The following is a 25,815-nucleotide window of genomic DNA, read 5'->3' as shown; positions in this document are numbered from 1 at the left end:
GCCCTCTTATTGATCCTCAACTAGTTTCCACAGGGCTCACTTACCACCACAGTCTCGGTGTGGTCACAGCAAGTTAGAGTCCTCTGTCCCTGATGTGGGATATGAAACTGGTGCTACAGTCTGTGCTAGGAATATCTGATGCCAGAATCCAAACTTATATGCATGTATTAATTTCAATGAGAGAGTTTCTCCTGTTTACCTCAATCGCAGTTTATTCCTTTCACATTGAAAGCTCTATTCCTTGGTAGAAAAAATGAGCTATGGGGAGTATGTTCATAAGACAGGTTGATGATAATCATGGAAGACTTCAAATGAAGCCTTTTCACCCCTGCTCTGGGCTCATGTATCCTACATATGCCAATATTTACAAGGACTCCACCCCAAATATGGATCTTCTACTGGAACTCAAATGAAAGAATCATACATTTGAATTCAAGAAGCTTCCATCATTTTTGTTGAATGTAAAAAAAGTACCTGAAAGAATTATAGATTTGTGCTTAGCACTTATGCTCACTTAAGATTCTGAGATTTTACTTCAAACTTTGTTTAGAGAGCTGGTGATAAAGATAGTGATGAAATAGTCACAGATATTGCAATTTTTTTTTTTTAAATGGAGTCTTGCTCTGTCACTCAGACCGGAGTGCAGTGGCACAATATCGGCTCACTGCAACCTCCACCTACCAGGTTCAAGGGATTCTCCTGCCTCAGCTTCCCGAGTAGCTGGGATTACAGGCGCCCGCCACCACGCCCAGCTAATTTTTGTATTTTTAGTTGAGATGGGGTTTCACCATGTTGGCCAGGCTGGTTTTGAACTCCTGACCTCGTGATCCACCCACTTCAGCCTCCCAAACTGCTGGGATTAGAGGCCTAAGCCACCGCTCCTGGACAGATATTGCAAAATTTTATTTAACTCTAGTAACACTGAGTTACTTTGCCAATGAAGAAATAGGTTCTGTGGGTATCAAGACTGAAGCAATGGCTGCAGGTTAAAATGAACAGAACCATCTCTGGTTGCATACTTCTTAAAAGATACCTGTGCCTTTGATAGCTCTGGAAGAAATCACAACAGAATTCCATGCAACGGGGATGCCCATGTGGGGCTTCTGTTGATTAGAGAAAGGTACCTCTTTCCTTAAGGTGGACATCATCCCACCGCAGGGCACGGCACATTCCTTGGTGACTGGATCCAAGGCCAGATTTCTGTCCCCACCCACTCAACCCTTTAGTTTGGCTCCCTTGTGCAGTTAACAACCTATGAAACCAAGTGTGGCAGCTCTGTCAAACAATCAGATATTTCTCATGTTTTTAGCTATCTTCTCTGATTCTTTCATGATATGTGACTGCAATTCAGTGGGGGTTTTAGGCTTCTAAGATGCACAGTATTGAACTTTGGAACCAAGCTGGATACATATCTTCTACCTTGGCTGTAAATGTACTTCTGAAGGTAAAACAAGAAAAGAAGCAGATGATTTCCTGACAAAACCATCCCACATAGTATATTAAGAAAGCATATACATTGTAACCTCTGGTGGGTTCAGAAAAACAATATAGCTTCTTAAGACTATTGAAAATTCTAAGTTGGCTTCATGGCCTAGAAAAAGAATATGAATACAATACTTTGGAAGGAGGAAAAGTCATTTATAAACCCTAAGAGCTTCTGTCATTCTGCTTGCATAGCACGTGTACATCAACTCAAGATGCTAACCACAATTATGTATGCTTGCTTTCTTTAAATGTTTGTAAGGTTATATGGCAAATACAAAGACTACAATTGTATGCTAAAAAGAAATTCAAATATCAGAAGTTAGATGGCTTTTTGGAGGTCATGGTGAGCAATAACAACCAACGAAAAGACTTTGGTCAAAGGAAATATGTGAAGGCTTCTCAAAGCACAATTTCTGATCTGATACTTTTCAAGAAGTAATCTTGTCACCACTCCCTTTGCCCGGGGTTTATTAAAGAGTCATTTCAAAAAGCACTTCTTTCTCTTCTTAAAAAACGAAAGTGGGATGTAGCAAAGATGATTATATATCCCAACTCTACAACTTTCCTCATTTAGAAGAAGGCCAAGAGATGATAAAAAATTTCGCTGAATGTCACAGTCTTAAGGTCACGAATACACAACTGCATACTAAAATAATATAAAATGATCACTGCAAGACAATTTCATTTCAACCAGTCAATTTGTTACATACATGCCATTTTGTAAGACATATCATAGGAACAATAGATTCACACCATCAATGTAAGAAATAATATTCTTTTTGACATCAGACTAGCAACTTGAATCAACTTGCTTGAAAGTCATTACTATTATCTAGCTCACTTTCTCAATCACTGCAGCGGCTCCAAAATGGTTTTCAAATGAAATGAGAACTCCTAACTGTAGAATTCAAGTAGCTCTGCTTTTGATTTCTTTTAGATTACTTTCCTCATCACACCATACCTGTCTTTTTTGCACACTGGGCCCTCTCTTTTGCTCCTTCCCCCGACCTGTTGCCTTCACCATAGCTGTCTCCTCCAGTTATAATTTCCAGTCCCCAGGAAACACAAACAAAAGAAGGCATTTGTTTAAACTAAAAGAAACTACAGTATTCCAGATAAGCTTGGTTCTCCAACTTTTGGTAACCCTCAAGTTCTCAAACACCTTTCGCCCTTTCACTGTACTTATTTATGCTTTATTTAGGTTAGGGATATGACATTAATATACTTCATAATCATTGGCAGATTATGCTATTTCCAACACCTTTGAGGCCATTTATTGTTTACTGAAATCCAAGTAATCTTATAAAAAAGAGAAAATAAGGAGGTTAGTAATTTATCCAGAACCATCAACTAAAATCGCTGACAATATGAAATGAAAACAATAGCCCAAATTAGAGAAAACAGACTACAAAGAAGAGAAAAGAAGTGTCACAAGATATATGTGACTATAATGTAGGGAGTCGAATATTTGAAAGGGCTAGGGACCAAATTTCATTTCTAAAATACAAATTCCATGTTAATGGATATAGCTCTATATACATCTACATCTGTAATTCTATATAAAATATGCTGGATTCTTATATTGCAAAAATCTGAGCAGAATATTAACTGAATATGTTATATTAGAATGCATGACATATAGCTCATAAATAATTTTCCTTAAGTGCATACTATGAATGAAGAGAGGCATTAAATTCTTTATATGATACGATTTTCCTCATTCTTCCCTTTGCTCACCCCACCCCAGCTAGGATGGCCTTCTTGTTTTTCTTTGAACAGGTTTTGTACATGCTGTTCATCTTGCCTGAAATGCTCTATATCTAGTTAGCCTCTTGGATTGCTCCCTTATTCTTCAATTGTTCAAATTGAAGAGGACTTTTCTAACTAATATTTAAAAATTATAATTTGTCCACATAAAGATTTGTACATAACTATTTGGAGCAGTTGTACTCATACTAACTCGGAACCAGTAAAACAATAAAATGTTCCATGACAAAGTGAATGAGTATAGAAATTGTGGTATATTCATACAGTGGAATACTAGATAGCAATAAAAGATAATGAATGCCTGATATACTTTTAAAAATTTAAAACATTACTTTTCTTTAACTTATATTTTAGGTTTAGGAGTACCTATGAAAGTTTGTTATATACGCAAACTCATGTCATGGGGCTTTGTTGTACAGACTATTTCATCCCCCAGGTATTAAGCCCAGTATCCAATAGTTATTTTTCCTGCTCCTGTTCCTCCTCCCACCCTCCCCCCTCACGTAGACCCCAGTGTGTGTTGTTCCTTCTTTGTGTTCACGAGTTCTCATCATTTAGCTCCCACTTATAAGTGAGAACATGTAGTATTTGGTTTTCTGTTCCTGTGTTAGTTTGCTAAGGATAATGGCCTCCAGCTCCATCCACATTCCCTCAAAGACATAATCTCATTCTTTTTTATGGTGGGAATGCCTGACTTACTTAACGACACAGATGAACCTCAAAAATCTTATATGGCAAAAAAGAAGCTGGTTTCAAATAATTCGATATATATGAAAGCCTACAAAAGACAATCTAATCTATAGGGACAGAAAGTACATGAGTGGTTGCCAGGGCAGGAGGATAGAGGATGAAAAAGGAGTGCAGAATAACTATTTAGAGTGACAGAGGTTTCTATAACTCGATTGTGGTGATGGTCACATGGATGTATACATAGGTCAAAACTCACTGAACTGTACACATGATGTGTTTTTTAATTGTATGTAAATTTACCTCAATAAAGTTGATTAAGAATGTATGAAGATTACCAGATATACTGTGTAAAGCTGGCATTCACTTCCATGTTGCTGGACTCTGGAGCCCAACCACTGAACCACTGAGTTCAGAGCTGAGTGAATTTTTTGTTTTAAATAAATACAAAACCTCAAATAAGAAGATGATTGTTGAATTTCAAAATAGGCTGTAAAAGGAATGTAGAGGGGTGTGTGTGTGTACTTTGCTAAGACTCTCTTGACTTAAATCATTTTTGGGCATCTTATTTTGGAACTGAATTCAGAATCCAATTATGAGTGGTTCAATTTCATTACTTTATAGTCAAAATACACTTTTAGACTGACACCATCCTCTATAATCACAAGCCTAGAGCTTGACGACATATATCTTTGCCTAAAATATCAACCATAACCACAAAATAATAAGAGTTGCTGTTATTAAGAATAGTCAAAGTCATGGGCTGAAAGAAGAGTTTTACAAATACCTAAAGTCCAGTGTCATTAGAATTAGAGATTTGAATTTCTTCAGGTGATTACACAGAAGAGATGTCTACTTTCTCTTAAATGTAGATGCTTTTACACATTGCTAAAAATCATATTTTAAACTCACAGATTTACACTGTATATCAATTACTAGAGTTGATAGGCTGTTGATAGGCTACAATGAGTTCAGATTTCTATCATTAGTTCCTAAGTTGAAGCAATTAATTACAGCTTTAAAGATTTAGCAGGTTGAACTTAAGGTGACATTTAAACATTTAAATTAATTTGCAAAACAGAATTTAAGTATAGTTGCATTATCATTGATACACAATTAACGGTTAAAAAACATTGATGACATATTAGTAATATTTTATTATAAAGTCCTTGATATATTTTCTGTAGCCCACTCCAGGTAACTGAATTAATTTTCAACCCAAAAAAACATTTTAATTCACATCACAGTTCCATGTCTTTATTCTCATTTTAGGGAGTAGAAAGTTTCACGTATGAAAATATAGTTTTAAGACTCTTTTTGTTTGGGATTTTCCATTTCAAAGCACTTTTCATTCAATTCATTCTTCTCATTATGTTTAGTATTAGCTATCCACATTCCTCAAAAACCAAAGTACAAAAACTCTAATTGACTTCCTCAAAGGCCACAGAAAATATCACTAATAGACTTTCTACTTGAATTTAAAGGCTCTTAAGATTTTGGCAAAATCACAAAACCACTCCAAATGTAGTTCTCTTCGTTAACTAATTACATCTTGTATAGAGATAACAGGCAAAGAGTGCAACCATCATTTTAATTCTATTTTGAGAATGGCTTTTAAGTGTGAAACCGCATGCATTTAACACTAACAGGGATGAAAGGACGAAACAAAATGAAACCCCCAAAAACCTAACAAACCTAATACCACCATTCAGTCAAGGACAGGCAGAGAGAAATCATCACTTTTCATTTGTAGAAAATATTTTTGAGCATCACATATTCGGTAGGCATGAGTTGAACATTCTGATGAGACAAGTGGGCATTTGGGATGAAAGACTCCAGATGAAGCCATGATTAAGCAGAGTTTGCTATCAGGGTTTCTCTATTCCCATGGAGATGTTACGGTAAATCATCTACCAGGCAAAACAATAAGGGTAAAATTCCTAAATTCTGTGTGATTCACACTTTTTTTTGTTTTGTAAATGAGCTAGAAGATAAACTCATCTATACAATGGTCAATAAATACAAAAATGAAAGGGTTTCAGTCAATAAATATGAAATGGGTAAGAGTTCACAGAGCACAGTGGTAGAAAACACATTATCTTAAAAAAATATATGAGGCGGCATTTCCAGGGAGTACATTTTATTAGGTGGAATCAAATGTATTTACCCCCCTCTGTCTTTTCAAGTAGGAAGGGCCTTATTTCTGCAAGTGGGATCAAGACTGGAGTCAAGCGACTGATTTTTCTGATAATACCACCTCAGACACTGACCAGATGAGTACCATTTCCCTTCAACCTTTCTTCAAAACCACAATGTACAGATTACCAATTAAAGTGCATTATGTAGCTTTAATCATAGCTACCAACAGTGTATGAGCACAGCAGGTGGTGAAGATGGAATATTATTTGTACAGTGAAATAATAAAGTACAAGGAAACTTTACCCTTTCAAATGGTAACACATCAGAAATCACTTTACACTCAAAACACAACTCAAAAACACTCAAAAACACATTTTAAAACCTTTTGTTTTGATTGAACACACAGCATGCTTAATGGTTTCAGCACTTTCAATTCTTTTTAATAAGTGTTACAAACTGAAAACAAGACAGGTAGGTATTAAAAATATATTGGACATCTTAAAATTATCAACCCTACCAGTGGAAATAAAATGATGGCAATTAAAAGTAATACAGGTTATTAAAAGTTAAGGCCTCGGAGGCTAAGAAGTCATGTTAGACTGTCAATTGTTTTCCCCACGGTGGGTAATCAGTTAGAAATTAAAAAAAAAAAAATCTAGTAGTTTAGTTGTGGTCAAAGAAAGAGTCAGTGGGGATGGGGGAGGTTTCAGCAACATGCTGGTAGAAAAAAAGAGACTTACATAGTCTGGGAGGGCAGTGAAATGGAAGGCGTGGTAACCTCTCTCACTTAGTTGTCATTTTTTGATTTTCAATGACATTTTTTTCATTCTTTCGCCTAGTAAAGATGACAGAAGGTCCTAATTTATTATCTGACGTCTATTCCTGTTCCTAGATTTAAGAGAGTTTAACTGTATACAGTCATATAATCCAATATAAACACTTTGAAAAAAAGAAAACTAGATCGCTGATGTTGCATGCATTCAATTATAATTATAACTGCACACCCAAACCAAAGATAAGGACTCGAGGCAAGAATCAGCCCGCACAGCCCAGGCACTGGTGGGAGAGATCAGTGGATTTACAGTTTCCTCAGATTACAGCAGTAAAAGGGAGGAGATCACAAGACAGAGCTAACTTCTTCCTGAAATGATGATAAGCCACAGGTTATGAAAAATGCCTGCATTGAAGTCTTCCGCATGGCTCTGTGGATCTGCATAAACTATATGCCCAAATGGAGCTGGTCAAAATACACAGCAGACAAAGATATTCTCTATAGCAGATGCCTTCTGCTGCCGACATTAACCTGAATTTTAGATGAGAGAAGGATCATCATCACTTAACTAACATGACCTGACAGATTGCTTGGGCTTGACTAAAGAAAAAAAGAGATGGAGTGTAAATTTCTGTTTCTGTATGTAAGTTACACCAGGGCAGGTCAGATTAGTCCATGCCATGGTGTCCCTGACGTTTCTTCCCCTCCCACTTTCTGTGCTCACTTCAACATGTGTTGGGTGGGCATGCTGAAGGTGCTCAGGAAATACTGGGAAATAGATAAATGAAGAGACAATATCCATTAAATTCCAGGAAGAAAAACCAGCTGGAATGGCAACAGCCTTCACTTTTATGGCTAATTCGTATGCTTTAGGGAACACGAGGGAAAATTAAAAAGAATAGAAAACAAAACAAAACAGAAAAGACTTTTCATAAGCAGAAAGGGAAGGGATCAAGCGAGGAAAGAAATAATATTAACAAAACCCCAAACAGCTTAATGCCAAAGTCACCTCCTGGCGTTGCAAATATTGGTCAGAAGCAAAATACTGGAATTTGGATTTCAGTTCTCTGGTGGCAGAATATCACATCTGTTCATCTGGTCTAAGGCAAATAATTCCCTATTCTCATGGGCAATCTAAAGTAGATTCTCTGATAGGTACATGATCTTTATTCCATTTAATTTAAAAAAACTATCTCTGGAGGAGGTTTAAAGTCAAAAGCTGTTGTCTGAAACTTAGCTAGGATTATTCACAAGATGAACAAAGCAAAACAACGTTTAGTCAGTTTCCATAGGTATGTATTCATCGGATTATGTTTATTCTGAAAAACTAATCTATTGGAAAAGATATTTTAATTATACTATAAGAGATTGTTATTATTATTTAAGAAGCAGCAGGGCAGAATAATCTTAGTTTGATTAAAATTGTTGAAAATTAAGGTGCCATTAGCATAAGAATGTTTACATGTGGCTTCCCTGTGAGGTCATCTCATGATAGGGTCATTTACAGAGTGCTTTTATAAGGAGGGCACAGAAAAAGGAGAAGAAAGTTCTCTGTCCCTAGCTCATCAGTGAGCACCTCCAGGGTAATCCCACTCTCCGAGAAACAGAGATGAGTCATCAGAAAGCCACATTCTTTAGTTGTTCAAGGCCAACTTCCTAGCCTGAATGAGAATCTGTCCAAGCCAGCAGCTGCTTCAGAATGAGAAACCTTCCCTGTTCCAGTCCATAACACATGTGGGTAAGAATGGATCAAGTCTGCCTTCAGGAGGGCCACACACAAGTCTAGCTCAAACATCATCTAGTGCTGCTGTCTGCCTAGGATGTAGGACATGGGGTATGTCTGAAGAAATGTAAGGAGGTTGGATAAAATGGATTTGGTAGGGTTTTGGTAGAGACTGTTCTTTGGGGTGTTGGCTTTACTGAAGTTATCAGTGATAATAAAGACTATGAAGTCTAGTGATGTCTGAACTCCAAAACTGAGTTGTTTGCTACCCTAAGTGGCTTCTGCCTTACCTGATGAGAAAGAAATTCTGATGGGGGACATTGATGTCCCTATTACTGGCAATTGAGCAATTTGTGAAATTGTTCTATTTTTTTTTTTAAACTACTCTTCCAACAAGTTATTAATAAATTACTCAACACTGGGACACAAAAGCAAGCCCAAGGAAGAACAGGAGTTTTCAGATTCATTTCATGCATATATTTCACTCAGTGTTAGGACAGAGCTGGGTGGGATAAAGAAGGGCACCCAGGACCACACATTTCTGTAGGCAGGCAATTTCCGTTTTCCCAGTCTAAGGAGAAATAGGTGACTATGGATTCCTGCTAAGCAAGACCTGCGAAAGCCGGCCGACCTAATTTAAATACAAGCCCTTGTTGAGCTCTTGGTGTAGGAACCTTTTCTAAGCCTTAGCTCTTTTTTGTTCTTTCAGATGTTATTTCATAAAAAGTCATAGCATCTTTCTGCAGTCCTAGTACCCCGCATTCTCCACTTCCCCAAAGCATGTTGCTTCTCCTGCTAGCCTCTGCCTTAATCACATTTATTTGTGGGACTCCAGGGAGGGGATGGTAATGTTTAGAGTAGAGAAGAAAATAACTCCTTTTTTTAAAGTCATCTTATTATGATCCTGTTTAGATGAAATATGGGACTTGCCATCAACAAAATTACAAAACAATCCCACTGGGAGTCCAGCCCATTCAGAATAATTCATCTGTGAAAAAGTGAACTTTAATTGTTACTCTTGGCAGCCATCTAAGAGAAGAGTGAAATATTATACTAAATATTGCCACGTGCAATAGTAAAATACCATTTCCTCCTTGCCAGAAGCAGTGCACAACCCTCTTCAAATTCAGGTTTGGGTCTGGTGATTTAGTCTAAATCCTCTGTTTCCCCCTCTCCTAAACCAACAGAGGTTTTCAAAAGAGCTGCATTTTTGTTAGAACTATTTGCTCTTTTTAAATTGCCAAAGAATAATAAGTAAAACTAAGACATTTATTTGGGTTAAAGTTTCCTCAACTTCATGGAGGTTAATGTCCTTAGTCTGTGATCCCTCTACTAAGAAGTTCATTCCAGCTTTCAATCAGCCAAGGTTATGTGTCAGCTCCTTCTCTCCCCTGCAGCCTCATGGATTTATATTGTAGGAGTTGGGAGCATGTGGAAGCTAATCAAAATGAAACATACATATGGCAAATTACATCCTGGATTTTCTGGAACAACGGAAATTTCTAATAATTTTGATGTTGCCCATACAATTACAATTTTGGGATCAAATCTCCTGATTTGGGCTTCAGAGAATGCAATGCCAACAGGTATTTACAATTCTAGATTAAAAGTTCATTGAAAACTGCTGCATTATATAGTTTACATGCATGGAAAGGTATTTGATAATACTCCAAAGCAGGGACATATTCTTTTCCTAAAAATAGAGTGAAGCCTTCTGTGAAGATATTAATCAAAGAATTCTTAATGTGGCACTGGTAATCCAGGATATTTATAGGTTTTGTTTCAGCATGAGTCTATAATAAATTATTTACAAGTAATTTTAAAAATATACATTCTGGTAGAAATATTTGCATATATTGGTCATATATAAGGATATATTAAGATCATATGTAAGATATGATATGTAGATAATATTACTTAGCATCCAAAATGCTTAAATTATTAGGGCCCTTAAAAATTAAATGACTTGCTCAGGACCATGTTACCAATGGTCTGACCATCAGAACCTCAATTTTTAAGTAGATGTGCCCTGTGCTATGGAACACTGTATTTCATCCATACAGATATATGATGATACTAAGATTATTTGGGAATACGTTTTAAGTCTGTAGATATAAACAAATTAATCTTTGTTATAAGTTAGATTACTGAATTAAAACTTTATTATAACTTAGGTCACTTACAACTTGAGTAAATGTACTAAACTTTAGGATATATGTTTTATATGGCCATTTTATTTTTATTATAACATATATTACCTATGACAATAAACAGAATAGCTACTGTTAATAAGACTTTGGGAACTGTGATCCGTATTAGCCATGGGAAAATCTTCAGTACTTGTTACATACTGTGCACAATTGCATAAGGACTGGACATTATAAAGCTTCATCAGAATTTTTAGTTTATATAAAGTAACATTTCTTAGAATTATTACCTGTTTTTCTTTGTGGAAAATTTAAAACAAACAAAAGCAAAATTTGTAGAATGCATGGCCTTAGCAACTAACAGTGCTACACTAAAGTGAACAATATATATCAGTTACTATTGAAGTGGAAGTAGTCCTATAGAAGGTGAGGAATTTTAAAATACATTATTATAAATATCACTTACTCAATGACAGCAAATAGTAAACTAATCAGGGGTCCCATAGGTCGACTATACATGGGAGTTGGTTGATCTTTTAAAAAAATTGACCTATGATGTGGGAAACCAAAGAAATCTCACTTATCTGTGTAGTTTTAACTTAAAAAAGTCAACCTGCCTTTTATTTACTAAAAGATCAAGCTCTTTGTGTGTCAGCACAAAATTTAAAGTTTTGTTTGAGGGGTTCTATTTCCTGCTCTCCGTTTAAAATGGGGGAAAAATAAAAATATTTTGCCTGTGACAGAATATGAAAGAAGTTCTCACCCTTAAAACCAGCAGCATTGGTTTTCCAGTCATTAGCGTTCAAATGTCCCGCACGGGAAGTCCTGACAATAACATGCTGTACGTCTCTCCAGGTCAGAAACGGACTGGGGAAAGACAAGGTAAGAATCATTGTACCAAAAAAAAAAAAAAGATGGGGGAAGCAGAGAGTCACAAGCAAATTAAAAAAGCAAAATCAAAATGGCAAAGTACTAAAAACAAAGGGTCAGAGATTTGGGTTTGGGATAACCAAATGCCAAATGTCGCTCTTGTTCTCAACATGGAGAAGTGACATTAGTCTGTGGGAGGCAGAAAATGTAACCTTAAACTGAAGAAATAATAAGACTGTAGTCAGGGTAGCTTAGGTTTTTAAAAGGGTGAGCGTTTCCAGTTTCCTCAACAAAATGGCTGCCCACTATGGTGCTGTCGTCCTTTGTATAAAAGCTGGCATCATCATCAGAAGATTACAGTAAGCTAGAATCAAAACAGAAGGCCTCCAGAACATTTCTTCTTTAATCATTGAATAGTTCGGTAACTGAGTTGCAATTAACCAAAAGAACTCAGCAATGTTGAACCTTCTATGCATACATAGGTGGGATATGGAAAAATCTCAACAAAACAGCATCCCAATTGTCAGCATTTTTAAGGAAGAGAATATGGTACAGAACCCAAAGCTGGGCTCCAAGGCACAGACAGTTATAAGGGCATTCTTAATTTGCAATGGGTAGTTGTTATACTGTGTTATTAGATACCTACTTCTTATGGCTACTAGCACTGAAGAGCACAAAAGAGACTACTGAGCAGGAGATACTTTCATTGGAGAACTGCAATGCTAATCGTAATCACACAGAAAACAAATCCAAGCACATACACACAGACTTTTATTCCCTTTCATTGACTATGTATATACTCGAAGGCATTTGACTCAGGGCATGCATGCAATTCTAATCAGGATACTTATTTGATTCAGTCTTGAATTCTGAGGTGTGCTGATCTTTTCCTTAACTAAGAAATATGACAATTTTCAAGCAGTGTGTGCAGCCATTTTATTTATTTCTCACCAGCCACCTTCACTTCAGCAGAAATATTTGCAAAGGATGGGAGAGAAGATTAAGGGAAGAGGAGAAAATTACTCACTACCTGCCTTGAGGTGTGATGGGCCTTGAGGTAGTCTTTCTGCACTCTCTTTTATAGGTGTATGGATATTGGGGTCTTTCAGGCAGAGGGAGAACTTAGTATCTTAATTGTGCCTAATTTTTCATGATAGGGGCTGTATGTTTCTTCACTTTATAGTACATTTTTTCCCCCATCATACTCACCACATCTATGCTCTTTAGGGTGGTCACGGTGGCCTTCTAGTAAGAAGGGGTCTAGTGATCAGATTCTGACTCCTTCATTTTCTATCTATGTGAAAGTAACCTCTCAAAGTCTTAGTATCCCCACTTAGAACATGGATGCTAGTATCTGCTTTATATCGTTATACTGATTGAATCAGTTAAAATAATGCCAAGTACTTAACCTTGTGCCTGGTGCATAATAAGCCATTAAGAAGTGGTAGATAGCAAAGCATTTTGCTAAAATTTGCAGCCACAGCTCTTATTTGGTGGCTTGAATATGAAAGAAATGGGGAAAGAAAAGTACTATTGAGTTCTGACACTTTTTCTGTTATGGTCTCAGATTAAAAATAAAAGGAGACTGAGTCCTGCCATTTTTTAAAGTTTCCCAAGTGGGTAAGACTGGATCTAGACTACTTGGTAAAGTGATATTAACAAAAGAACTTTTATTGTGGAAATTAAATCCCAACTACATAAACTTTAAAACTATGAGAACGATGAAAACAGAATTATTCTTGTTTTCTTAGGTTACAGCACTTGTTAGGAACCAATTTTAGAACCTGATAAAGCAAGAAACTTTCAAGAAAGGGAGGGAGGCTGTTTGGTGGAATCCAGGGGGCAGGACGTTTTGCTTCTAAAACAAATTGCATGATTTGACCCTTTGCTGAGTAACACTAAATTCATTCACATGATCCTTCAGTAGACTCAATGCACTACTGTCAGGGAAATCAGAAAGTAAGTCAAGGGATAATTTTGAATGCCAGTCTCAACATACGATGTTCTAGCTCTGCTAAGATGGTATGTCCTAGTTATTAGGGTGAAGGGTAAAAATGACAAGAAAGCTTGGTCCAGAAAGGCATTCTAGCCACTTATTTATGGTAAAGCAGAATCCTCCCAAATGAACATATATATTTTCATTTTGTCATGAGTAAACAGTGAGACACCAAAGAGTACACTTGGATTTGATGAAAATACCTACATCAACCTAGTAATTTTAAAACAACATTTGACACCTAGTTAGAACTTCCACGTTTTAACTCCTTAAACTTAACTCTCCTTTAGGGAGGAGAAAATAAGAAAAGAAGTCAATGTCTCATGTTACCTGTCACCAGGGCAAGATTCTTTCAGATATATCAAGCAAGAAATTCTGATCATTGGGAGATCTACGTTTTCCCTAGTTAACCTTAGCACTAAACATTTAATTTTCGTAATAGAACAGGGAACATTTATATTGATCTTATACCTTAAGCACCTGTATTCTGGCAGATTCAGGAAGTCTCCTGCATTCAAACTCAGACTGAAGAAATAAGAGTTACTTGTTCTCATGCTGAGTAGCAAAACCTAGTTCTTGGAGTGCTTGTAATTAGAAGGAAGAAATTAGCTTCAGGAAATTGGAACTACACATGGAAAGAGAAGGTATTTGGATGGTTTTACTCTGATATTTGGTAATGCACAACTTCAGAAATGATCTAATTTGAAAATTTCCTGAATTTCACCAAAATAAAGGAAGGAAGACAAATTGAAAAACCAGTGGACCTGGAATCAGTAGTGTTTCTATCTGTGGGAAGATAATTAGCTCAAGAAACAGCCATAGGTTAATTTTACTGGACATTATGGTTTATTTATTGCTAGAATCCAGAGACGACTCTTGTTTATGGATACGTCTGATTCACATCTTACTTTTCATTTGTATTTAGACTCACAGCGATGATGCATAAGTAAAGACTAAGTCAAACTATGAGAGATCTCGTAAACCATTTATAAAGTAAATGCAGAGAGAGAAGGCTGAGTGCTCTCTGCAGGGAACTCCACAGTCCACAACCATAATTTAGGACTCGCTAATACCTATTCCTCTCTGCCAAGTATCTTGGACCCAAACTCCAATGGCCTCTGAAAACCGAGACCTCTCTGATCTCCAAGAATAGACAGACTTGTGCAACAAGAGATTTGAAGCAAGCAACTGTTGAGAGATCAAAAGTCTAACCCACCTGGAGAAAAGAACATCTCCCAATCCTGAGTCTCGTGACCACCGCCCTATAATAAATCACATGTAGTTATGCTACACACCCCTCAAATTTCTTCCTGGAATTATTAACAAATGCCCTTAAACAAAAATATACATGAAGAGAGTAACATTTATAAACACCTACAAGATATGGGTAGCCATCTATGACCTTTCAAACCAATGAAATGAACATGACTTTCTGGGGAGTTCTATATATGTAATCATTTCTAGTTTTGCATCCTTTGCTGAACTCATAGTAATAACCAACATTTAGTGAGCACTTGGCCATGGCTAGGCACTGTATGTTTTATGTACATCATTGTTGCATGATATTGAAAATCATATGATGTGGGTAACATTCTTATTCCTGTTTCACAGACAACAAAATTGAGGCTATGAGTTACACACAGTAACTCAAATACACAGGTAGTAAGTAGAACTAGAATTCAAGCCAGCTGGACTTGGCTATATAACTTATGCTATCAATCACCATATAACACTATTTCCTAATGGATACACACACACATCTATTTGTCAGGAAGTTCTTTGACAACTGGATCAAAAAGCCAAGTATGGCACGTTGCGTCCTCATGGTTACACACACTTTGTGCACACACTCTTTCTCGACTCTGTTGATTTTTGTTTACCATAACATTCAGAAGATTCCTGAGTCTTAATTTGTTCTGCAGGTTCCAAAGGCCTAACTTTTACCCATTCTTTCAAAGGTAAACAGAAAAATAACACACCAGGAAAATCACATGATTTTTATAATAGTTTACATTTATGCTGTGTGTCATAACATCAGTATATTATTGCATACCATTATTGTTATGAACTTGTCATCTTGCCTGCCATGGCCACACTTGGATGTGGTTCACAGCCAGGCTATGTGACCCTTCTCTGTTCAATGAACCTCAGCTGAACCTCACCTTAAACACTTCTAGTTTTCAGCTGCAAAAACAGCATAATTGACACTATCACTACACAGTGTTTGCATTACATTTCTACTCTGAGCAGTTCCGAGTATTTCACAGGCCCAACACAAGGTTTAGAAGAAGCAGGACATCTCCCAAGAGAGACATTTTGTGTAGTGTTTCTTGTTGGGCTAAGTGCAACTGCCAGCACTTCAATTGAAAAAAAAAATGCTTCACCAAAAGGTTTTCCCAGATAATTCTGGGAAATTCATGTGTGAGTGCTAAGCCAAGATGGGCGGATCACGAGGTCAGGAGATCAAGACCATCCTGGCTAACACGATGAAACCCCCTCTCTACTAAAAATACAAAAAACTAGCCGGGCGAGGTGGCGGGCGCCTGTGGTCCCAGCTACTCAGGAGGCTGAGGCAGGAGAATGGCGTAAACCCGGGAGGCGGAGCTTGCAGTGAGCTGAGATCCGGCCACTGCACTCCAGCCTGGGTGACAGAGTGAGACTCCGTTTCAAAAAAAAAAAAAAAATCTGTACCTGGTGGTCTTTAAAAACAAGGACCAATTTGAAATCTTGGGTGACTGACTCACCTGCACTTATTAAGGAGAAAAAGATAACCAACCTCCTGCTCAACCCACCACCCAAATATATCCTCATTGTCATTTAGGGGCAGCTGATAAAAAAGACAACAGATACACATCTTATTACAGAAAGAGAATTTATCAATAAGAGGAGCAACAGCTAGTCCAGATAATGAACCTGTTTCCTAAAAGAGCAATCCTAAAATACAAGTGATTCTGTCTAATGAAATGATGAGGCCCAGATCAATGGGAAAATTGCATCACAAATATCCAACTTCCTAAATGTTCAAAACCAATCCAAGATGAAACTAGTCTCCTTCAATGCAAAATAAAACCACTTTTGTATATGTAAAATAGATATAGAAACAGTCAGAAAATTAATGTCACTGTACCGATGCTAAAAAAAATCGGCAGTTATAGGAACAGATTCATTGTGAGCTGGAGACACAAAGATGAGGCAGAATGTATTTAAAGCCTGCTGAGATCGGTGAAAACATTACTCTGATTGCAGCTAGTGTATGAAAGTGGTAATTCAAGAATAAAATACCGACCTTCCTACAAAGAAAAACAATCTTCTTTTGTTAGGTAATGAAGAGCCCGAAAGGATCATCAGATTGTCAGTCGTATTGCGAGCAGGATTATCCACCACTGGGGGTGCATTTGTTTTGCTTTGTTTTGTTTTGTATTCTACAATAATTCAAAAGTCTCAGGCCTAAAATTGGTTTGTAGTATTGGAAAATACAGCTAATAATGCCTCAAGACTTAGAAATGTGAGTTGTATTAGTATTATCCAAATACCCACTTATGATTCCTCCACACCTGAACCAAAGTGGAAAAAATGAAAGAAAATAAAAAATTGGTTCAGGACCACGTGAAGTTTTATTGTGAAAATATTCGAATCCCCTGGATTTACTCTAAACCAAAGGTAAATTTGGATTCTAAACACACTTAAGAAAAGATAGCCCCTAATTTATAAAGAAAAATTTTGTCATTGAAGCTGAAGTATCTTCTTTTCCTTAGAAATCCTGGCTTATCACTGGAAATACTTATTGCATCTAAAAGACAAAAATTACGTTTTTATGCAGGCCCTATGAAAATATAATATGTTGTTTGCAAGCTCAATAATCATTTCCTTGAAATACTTTGCTACATAAGCTCTTAGAAAATAGAACTTGAGGAAGGGTCAGTCATTTGAGATCACAAGCATTGAAATCAAATCGCAAATATGAAGCTTTCCACCAGGTCTCCCTTTAGACTTAACTCCCTCCAACAATTGTGCCCTGAATATAATCCTTAAGGCCTCTTTTTATTCAAACTCATAACCCAGAATCTAGTTCTGCCCTTCATTTTTACCCCAAGCTTGAAAACTGTTCAGAGTAGGCAACACGTGACAGTGTCAGTGTTCCTAAACGTATCCTCTTCAACCTGTGAGAAACTCTTGCTCACTTTCCCTTTTCTGCTCATTCTGTGGGCTGTCCCAGGACTTAGCATGAATAAATTATGCAGTTCTAGGCTCACAGACTAAGTCCTGCAGGAAGACATGGTTACCCCCCTCATTTCTATTTCTCATTCAAAATAATAAAAAAATGTTGTTTTGCGTTCTACAGCCTCTAATCATATGAGAATGGTGGAAATTACACATCAGAGTCAGGAAGACCTAGGGGTGAATCATGACCTCCTACCTGATAGTTCTGTAACACCGGACAATTTACTGAACCTCTCGAGGTCTCTTGTTTCCTCAGCCGCAGTGTGGAGAAAACAGCGCTGATTCCACAAGATAGTTGCAAGAATTTGAGGTAATGGAAATAAAGAGCTTGGCATATGATAGGCTACCAAAGACAAGCGCCATGATGATTTACTGAGATTAAGAACCTACTGTACCATTATAACTCAGAAGGACTACTTTCGCTGAATTTACACCAGCATTTGATGAATCTGTATATAATTAGGCTAAGTTTTCTGCAATGTTCCTAAACTTTAGTAATATGTTTTTTACTTTCACTAACAGATGAACAAAACAGCATTTTTAACACCTTAGTATATTTCTGCTTAGTGAAACAACAATGCTACTAAGATCTGTCAAAAAGATCTGGTTTTCACAAGCCTAATAGTGTAGGTGGCAATTTAATTGGCTGGTGAATGAACTTTTTGGATCCACTAGGACTGTTAATAAATCCACTCTATGTGTGGGAAATCTTCCCTCTTAATAGTTAGCCATTGATGTAATTGTGGAGGATTGTGAGATGTTCTTTGGTTTGATATGAGAGTGTTTTAGAATATCAAATGTTAGAATGAGGACAAGTATACTTATTTGCCTAGCCAAATTGCCAGACTGAAGTGCTTTTGATACTGTTCTACATAGTTCAGAGATTTGCAGAGTTTTCACCTCAAAAGCCAGTAGTTAAACCCTTGGAGAGGCAACAGAAATCATTGGTTGCATTGCCATTATTATTATGATTCTAAATTACTTTATAGCTTTTTTCTCCCATTTTTTCCTGTTAAGTAAAAGAACTAAAATGATGCTTCTCTTGATGTTTATTGAAGTATATTTTAAAATGAGGCTTTTCAATGATCAGCTTTCACTGTCAACTTTAATGAAAATAAGAATTTTGGCCTCTAGAATTTGAAGTAAATGTTATTATGCCTATTTAAAAAAATTTGTATAAACTTACGGGGTACAAGTGTAATTTTGTTACATGCATATATTGCATAGTCATGAAATCAAGGCTTTTAGGGAATCGATCACCCAAACAACATATGCTGTATCCCTTAGGTAATCTCTCATCATCTAACCCCCTCCCACCGCCTCCCACTTCTCGTTCTCCATTGTCCATCATCCCACACTCAACATCCATATGCATACATTATTTAGCTCTCACTTTTAAGTGAGAACATGCAGTATTTTGTCTCTCTGTGTCTGACTTGTTTCACTTAAGATAACAGTCTCTAGTCCATCCATATTGCTATAAAACACATGATTTCTTTTTTTGTTTGTTTTGAGATGGAGTTTTGCTCTTGTTGCCTAGACTGGAGTACAATGGCATGATCTCAGCTCACCGCAACCTCTGCCTTCTGGTTTTAAGCAATTCTCCTGCCTCAGCCTCCTGAGTAGCTGGGATTACAGGCATGTGCCACCATGCCTGGCTAATTTTGTATTTTTAGTAGAGACAGGGTTTCTCCACATTGGTCAAGCTGGTCTCAAACTCCCGATGTCAGGTGATCCGCCTGCCTCAGCCTCCCAAAGTGCTGGGATTATAGGTGTGAGCCACTGCACCCGGCCTATTTCATTTTTTAATTGCTGAATTATTATGCCTATCTTAGAAACTCCCAGTTTAGTGTATCAATTCCTAGCAGTCTTTCTAATTATTAGACATCATTGATATGAACAAAAAATATTTTAAAAAATACACACCACACACACACACACACATACACACACGCACAGGAAAAGATCAACAAAGACTAACAGAAATCTATTTCAGAAATTTTGGAAGTATTTCAAAAAACCTTATGAGCTAATGTGACTATGAGGAAAATAATTTTTAACTTTCTTTTTCATTGTCTCCCTCTGTTATATATCTTGGGATGCCAAAATGGTATCTTTCCAGAATCCCTGATAGTGAAGGGTACCCAGGAGACAGAGTTCTGACTAATAAAGCAAAAGTCTACTGGGCATTTCTGAGAAAGCTTTGCTTTCCTGCTATAAGGATTGCTGGTCCTGCATCATTTTTTCCTTTCTCCTTTTATTTGGAATGTGGATATGATGATTGGAGCTGCAGCAACCATTCAGAAAAGAATAACAAAAAACCCCACATAGACCTTGGCCTTGGTAGCCTTCAGCTTCCTTGGCCTTGGTAGTTTGAGCTTGGTAGCCTTGAGTCAACATCTTGACTGCTAACTCGTGGACTTTTTCTTTTTCAACCCTCTTTCTTACTACTGAAGACATTTCCTAAAAGATGTATCTCCCATAGTATGGCGTAGTAGATGGCATGTATTGAAGGCTTACTGTGAGCTAGGCACACACACTATCAAAAGAATTCTACATCCATTATTTCATCTATTCTTTGTGACAGTCCTGTGAGACAAATACTGTTATTACTTTCACTTACAAAATAAAAACATCAAAGCAGAGGAAGTTTAATGATCTTCCTCAAAGTCATACAATTAGCCACAGTTGAGACTGGCCCAGGCAGTCTGATTTCAGAGCCTCAGCTCTGACCCTCGCCAGCTGCACTGTCTCGGACTAGAGGGGGGCATGACGGAAAGAGTCAGGTTAATGGTGCTTGTAGGGACTGGCCGTTCAGCCTCTAGTTTTGTCAGAAGGGGTAGGAAATGATCCTCTCACTTCAGAGGGATCTCTGCTAGAATCTCAGAATTGGACAAGGAGATTTGCTCCTCATCCCATCCTTCAATGGCAGATTTGAGTAGGTCTGTGCTTGGAGGCTAAGCAGAGCAAGGACAGAGCCACAGCCTTTCTGTAGCAGTTTTTTTTTTTTTTTTTAATTGAGAATGAATAATTTTTTTTTAAAAGGAAAGAATGGAAACAAAGAAAAGGAAAAGAAGGGAAAAGAAATGTAAGAGAAGAGTACAGGGAAAGGAAAACGAAGTGGTGAGAAAAAAGAGATGAGTCCAGACTTGAAGAATAACAATAATATGGAGCTGATGGAAAACACAGTGCAGGGAAAAGGAATCAACCAAGTAATAAAGCAAACTGAGTGAGAATAAGGAAGATTATGAGGAGTATGAAGTGGTATTAGCAAAAGCAAAGGATGCATAGGAAAGAGTAAATTGACATGGATAGGTGGAATTGATATCATGGAAAGCTGAGGTAATGATGTGGAATACAAATCTGAGGACTTCTTGCCTTTTTTTTTTTTTTTTTTTTTTTTGAGATGGAGTCTTGCTCTGCCACCAGGATGGAGTGCAGTGGCACGAATCTCGGCTCACTGCAACCTCCACCTCCCCGGTTCAAGCGATTCCCCTGCCTCAGCCTCCCAAGTAGCTGGGTCTACAGGCCCACGCCACCATGCCTGGCTAATTTTTTGTATTTTAGTAGAGACGGGGTTTCACTATGTTGGCTGGGATGATTGCGATCTCCTGACCTCGTGATCCGCCTGCCTCGGTCTTCCAAAGTGCCGGGATTACAGGCATGAGCCACTGCACCCGGCCACTTCTTGCATATTTTTAAGGAAAGAGATGACAAGGAAGACAAGATGATGGATTTGGAGGACAGGAAACAAATCTGGCTTCAGAATATTAGCTTTACCTTGCTCTCAGGACTAACAATTACTGAGTCTTTCCTATTTATCAGATGCTCTACTGGGTGCTTTAGGTATATAACTTCACTTAATGAACACACAACCCCATGAGATAAACAGCATTATTAGTCCCCTTTTACAGATAAGGAAACTAAGGCCTAGAAAGGCTAACTTTCTTTCTCAAAGCCATGTAACTAGTAAGAAGCAGAACAGGAATTTGAAGGAAGGTTTCTCATATACTTCAGGACGCAGGCTCTGAAGCTCTGTGGTGATCTTCGCCACTAATCAAAGTCACATTTGATTAAAAATGTTCAAGGTGGGCTAAAAATACTTAATGTTTTCCAGGACATATTAATGAAAAGAGTTGCATCCCCTAGACTAGTCCTAAAATATATATGTTTTCATTACAATACAAATGAAAAAAAAAATCCTAAAACTAAGCAAAACAGGACTTCTAGTTTAAGATTTTCTCTGCAAAGCTAATTTTAGAAGATAATAATAGAACAGTTAAAATGATTTAAAAGAAATAAACCCAAGAATTTTACACTAGCTTTGTCGTCCTTCATGAGTGAATACAGAAGACATATTCGCAGGATTGAGAAAACTGACTAAGTTGCCCGTCGACAAATACAGACTCTGAAGATCAAAATAAAATAAGTAAATAATTTAAGGATTTATTTCGATTTATGAATAACTCAAAATTTAAAACTGTAGAATATATAGTTGTTATTAGAAAAGGCCTAATGATGACTCCAAAATAAAATGAACAGAATTGAGACTTAATAATTGTTTTAAAAGAATTCTTCTGGGAATAAAAAATCCTAAGAAATAAATTAACAAAAATGGTCTGTGGCAGAAATCCAAATTATGGTATTAAAGATAGGGAAATAAGTAGATGAGGGCGGTAAATGTAAGCCATGTTTATATAGCAAGGAGTCAAAGGTGATACCTGTTCTATTACAAAACACATTGATTTCAAAATACGGCTTTATTTACAACTGTGTATAAAATATGAAAACTAAAAATTAAACAATAGACATAGATTTTTTCCCCTGCACAAAACATATACAAAGATTCACGAATGGGAGAATTCATTGCAAACAACATAACATTTTAGATAAAAAACACTTAAAAGGACAAAAAGTTGAATTTACTTGAAAGACAAAGTAAAATAAAGATGTAACAGCATGACATTTGCACATGAAAATGGATGAATCAAAGACTTTAAGAAAAAAGAAGTAGGCGGGGCGCAGTGGCTCATGCCTGTAATCCCAGCACTTTGAGAGGCCATCGTAGTGGGCAGGTCACTTGAGGTCAGGAGTTTGAAAACAGCCTGGCCAACATGATGAAACCCTATCTCTACTAAAAAAAATAATAATAATAAAAATAGCCAGGCATAGTGGCGGGCACCTGTAATCCCAGCGACTCGGGAGGCCAAGGCAGGAGAAAAGCTTAAACCTGGGAGGTGAAGGTTGGAGGTTGTAGTAAGCTGAGATCGCACCACTACACTCCAGCCTAGGCAACAAGAGGGAAACTTTGTTTCAATAAAAAGAAAAAAAAAAAAGAAAAAATAAGTAACTGATAGAAGCACAGTAATGTTCAGATAAATTTAATCCATTTATGTCAGGAGAAAAAACATACAGGATTTGTTTACATTATAGTTAAAATTTAATAATATTGAAATATATGTCCTATAAAGAGTCTTTCTTTTTTTTGAGACGGAGTCTAGCTCTGTCGCCCAGGCTGGAGTGCACTGGCACGATCTTGGCTCACTGCAAGCTCCACCTCCTGGGCTCACGCCATTCTCCTGCCTCAATCTCCCAAAGATCTGGGACTACAGGCGCTCGTCACCACGCCCGGCTAGTTGTTTTATATTTTTAGTAGAGACAGGGTTTCACTGTTAGCCAGGATGGTCTTGATCTCCTGACCCCGTGATCCGCCTGCCTCGGCCTCCCAAAGTGCTGGGATTACAGGCGTGAGCCACCGCACCCGGCCAAGAGTCATTTTTTTTAAGACTTCACAGATCAACTTAAGAGCTTGTAATGAAAAGTTGAAGTTACATTGGGCCAAAAGGAAATTTCACCAATTGCCCTAAGCGAAAACAATACCTCACAAAACACTGGTGTTGTTATCATCTAACCCTATTATCTGACCACAATGTAGTGAAAAAAGGGTCAAATCTCAATAGTGACAAAGTTTGTTTAACACTTAACAGTACTTTGCTCAATTGTCATTCTATCAAACAGGATGTGAAAATATCATTAGAAAATGACAGTCTCTCAAAAGTGTGTTCAGAGATAAATTCACATCTTTAAAAAGTTTTATTAATATAAAAGGAAAAATAAATTAACAATGATTCAGCCAGTAAGATTCATAAAAGAATGAAGAGGAAAACAGGAAAGAAAGTGTAAAAAGAAAGAAAGAAAAATGGAAAAAAAATTACTGATAAAGAAATCTCAAAACTGGACCTTTGAAAAACAGTAACAAAAGAACTAATCGAGAAAATTAAGAAGAAAACACTAATAAATTCTAAATATTAAGGCAGTCATAAAAACCAATACAAGAGATGTTTATAGTATTAGAAAATACTGGGGTTACTTCTAAAAATGGCTTTGAGGCCAGATGGTTTCCTTCAAACATGCAAGAACTCTGATCCCAAGGGTCTCTGGAGAGAAAATACAAATTGCAAAATTCCATAATTTATTTTGTGAATTTAACATCATCTGATACCAAAAACTTGCAGAGACAGAGGCCAGTTTCAAGGTCAAACCAACATGGGTTTAAAAAAACGTGAGTTAAAAGCTTGACTCTCCGTTTACTACCCGTGTTACCTTACAGATAAGAATTACATGAAATATACCAAAAATATACTTTAGAAAATGCTATTTATCTGCTGTAGGTACACAACTAATGTTAGCTAGCTGCCGTAATAATAGCATAGAACACACATATATACACATACATTATGTAGTAAAAGAAAATCTCAGAAAAATAAACTCAAAGACATAAAATATGCTAAAATTAAACCAATAGCATATTAAATAACTAAATCTGATTCATAAATATAAGCAGGGAATATTAACAATGTATTATTCTAATAAATTATATCAACAAATCTAGTATGAGAAACTATATATTCATCTCAACGGATACGGAAACACCCAAATCTCATTCCTAATGATAATATAAAACCAAAAATGCTGCATAGGCATTATGAAGAACATCTAAAAGAAACACAAACATTGACAAAAAGTGAAACAGAAGGTGGAAAAAAAAAAAGGAATCAATAGAAAATCAGGATCTAAATGTGAATGCTTACTATTTCATAATATTTACTATTTTTTGAAGGGTTAATGTAATCGAAGTAATATTGTGATGATATCAGCTTCCTTATTTTTAGTACTTTCCATATACCTAAGTTCATTTTTTGCTAGCAACAATCCTGTGATTCTGAGTTATTGACCCAAATTGCAGATGAAAAAACTGCAACTAAACAAGGTTAAGAAATACGACTTCCACTTGCTCAAGTCTATCCAGGAAATAATAGTAGAGGCAGGATTGGAACTGAAGTTAGCTTGACTCCAAAATCTCAACTTATAATGACTAATCTGTACCACTATCCAATAAGAACAAATATGAAAAATTCTTAAAACACAGACAAGTATTACTATCATCAGATGCTATGAATATATTCTGAAAAAAACAAACAAGATATAATGTGAGCTCTAATATAATGTGAGTTAAAGGACCTAGGGATAAGAAAAGCATACAAAAATAATGGCTCTGTTACAGATAAGTAATAATCAGTTAAAGAAATAATACCAATAGCAAAACAAACAAATATTTGCTATTCCAAAAAATACGTCTGAAAACCTATGAAACTAAGGACAAGTCTGATACATTAATATGCCAATAAAAAGAAGATCTAAACAATGTATAATGATTTTCTTGATTGGGAATACTTGTAAAGAAGCCAAGATTTACACAATTGTTATAAATTGCCACTGGGATTGTTTTTGGAACACAAAAGACTAGTTCTAAATTTTATCTGGGAAAATGAACGAATAAGTATGTTTAAGAAAATGTTTAAGATATGAAGTGATTCTGTAATGTTTAAAGACTTGGTAGAATGATAGAACAGAAAATAGTAAAGGAAGTCTTCATACATGCAACAACTTAAAAGAAGACAAAACAAACTGCTTTTGGAGGAGATAGATTACTTAACAAATGACATTG

At 36.6% G+C, this 25,815-nt stretch overlaps 1 protein-coding gene across 9 annotated transcripts in view; it reads right to left on the bottom strand.

Moving 5' to 3' along the window:
- PCSK5 (proprotein convertase subtilisin/kexin type 5) overlaps window positions 1–25,815 on the bottom strand; it is a 464,549-nt gene that overhangs the window by 209,768 nt on the left and 228,966 nt on the right. For all 9 annotated transcript variants that reach the window (XM_077966251.1, XM_028835254.2, XM_077966252.1 and 6 more), the window contains one exon: window positions 11,484–11,587. In XM_077966251.1, the coding sequence (XP_077822377.1) occupies window positions 11,484–11,587 (104 nt within the window). The remainder of the gene's footprint in view (window positions 1–11,483; window positions 11,588–25,815) is intronic.

The sequence above is a fragment of the Macaca mulatta genome, chromosome 15 (genome assembly GCF_049350105.2).
Source record: "Macaca mulatta isolate MMU2019108-1 chromosome 15, T2T-MMU8v2.0, whole genome shotgun sequence".
NCBI classification, from domain to species: Eukaryota; Metazoa; Chordata; class Mammalia; order Primates; family Cercopithecidae; genus Macaca; species Macaca mulatta.
This window is presented reverse-complemented; position numbering and strand designations above follow the sequence as displayed.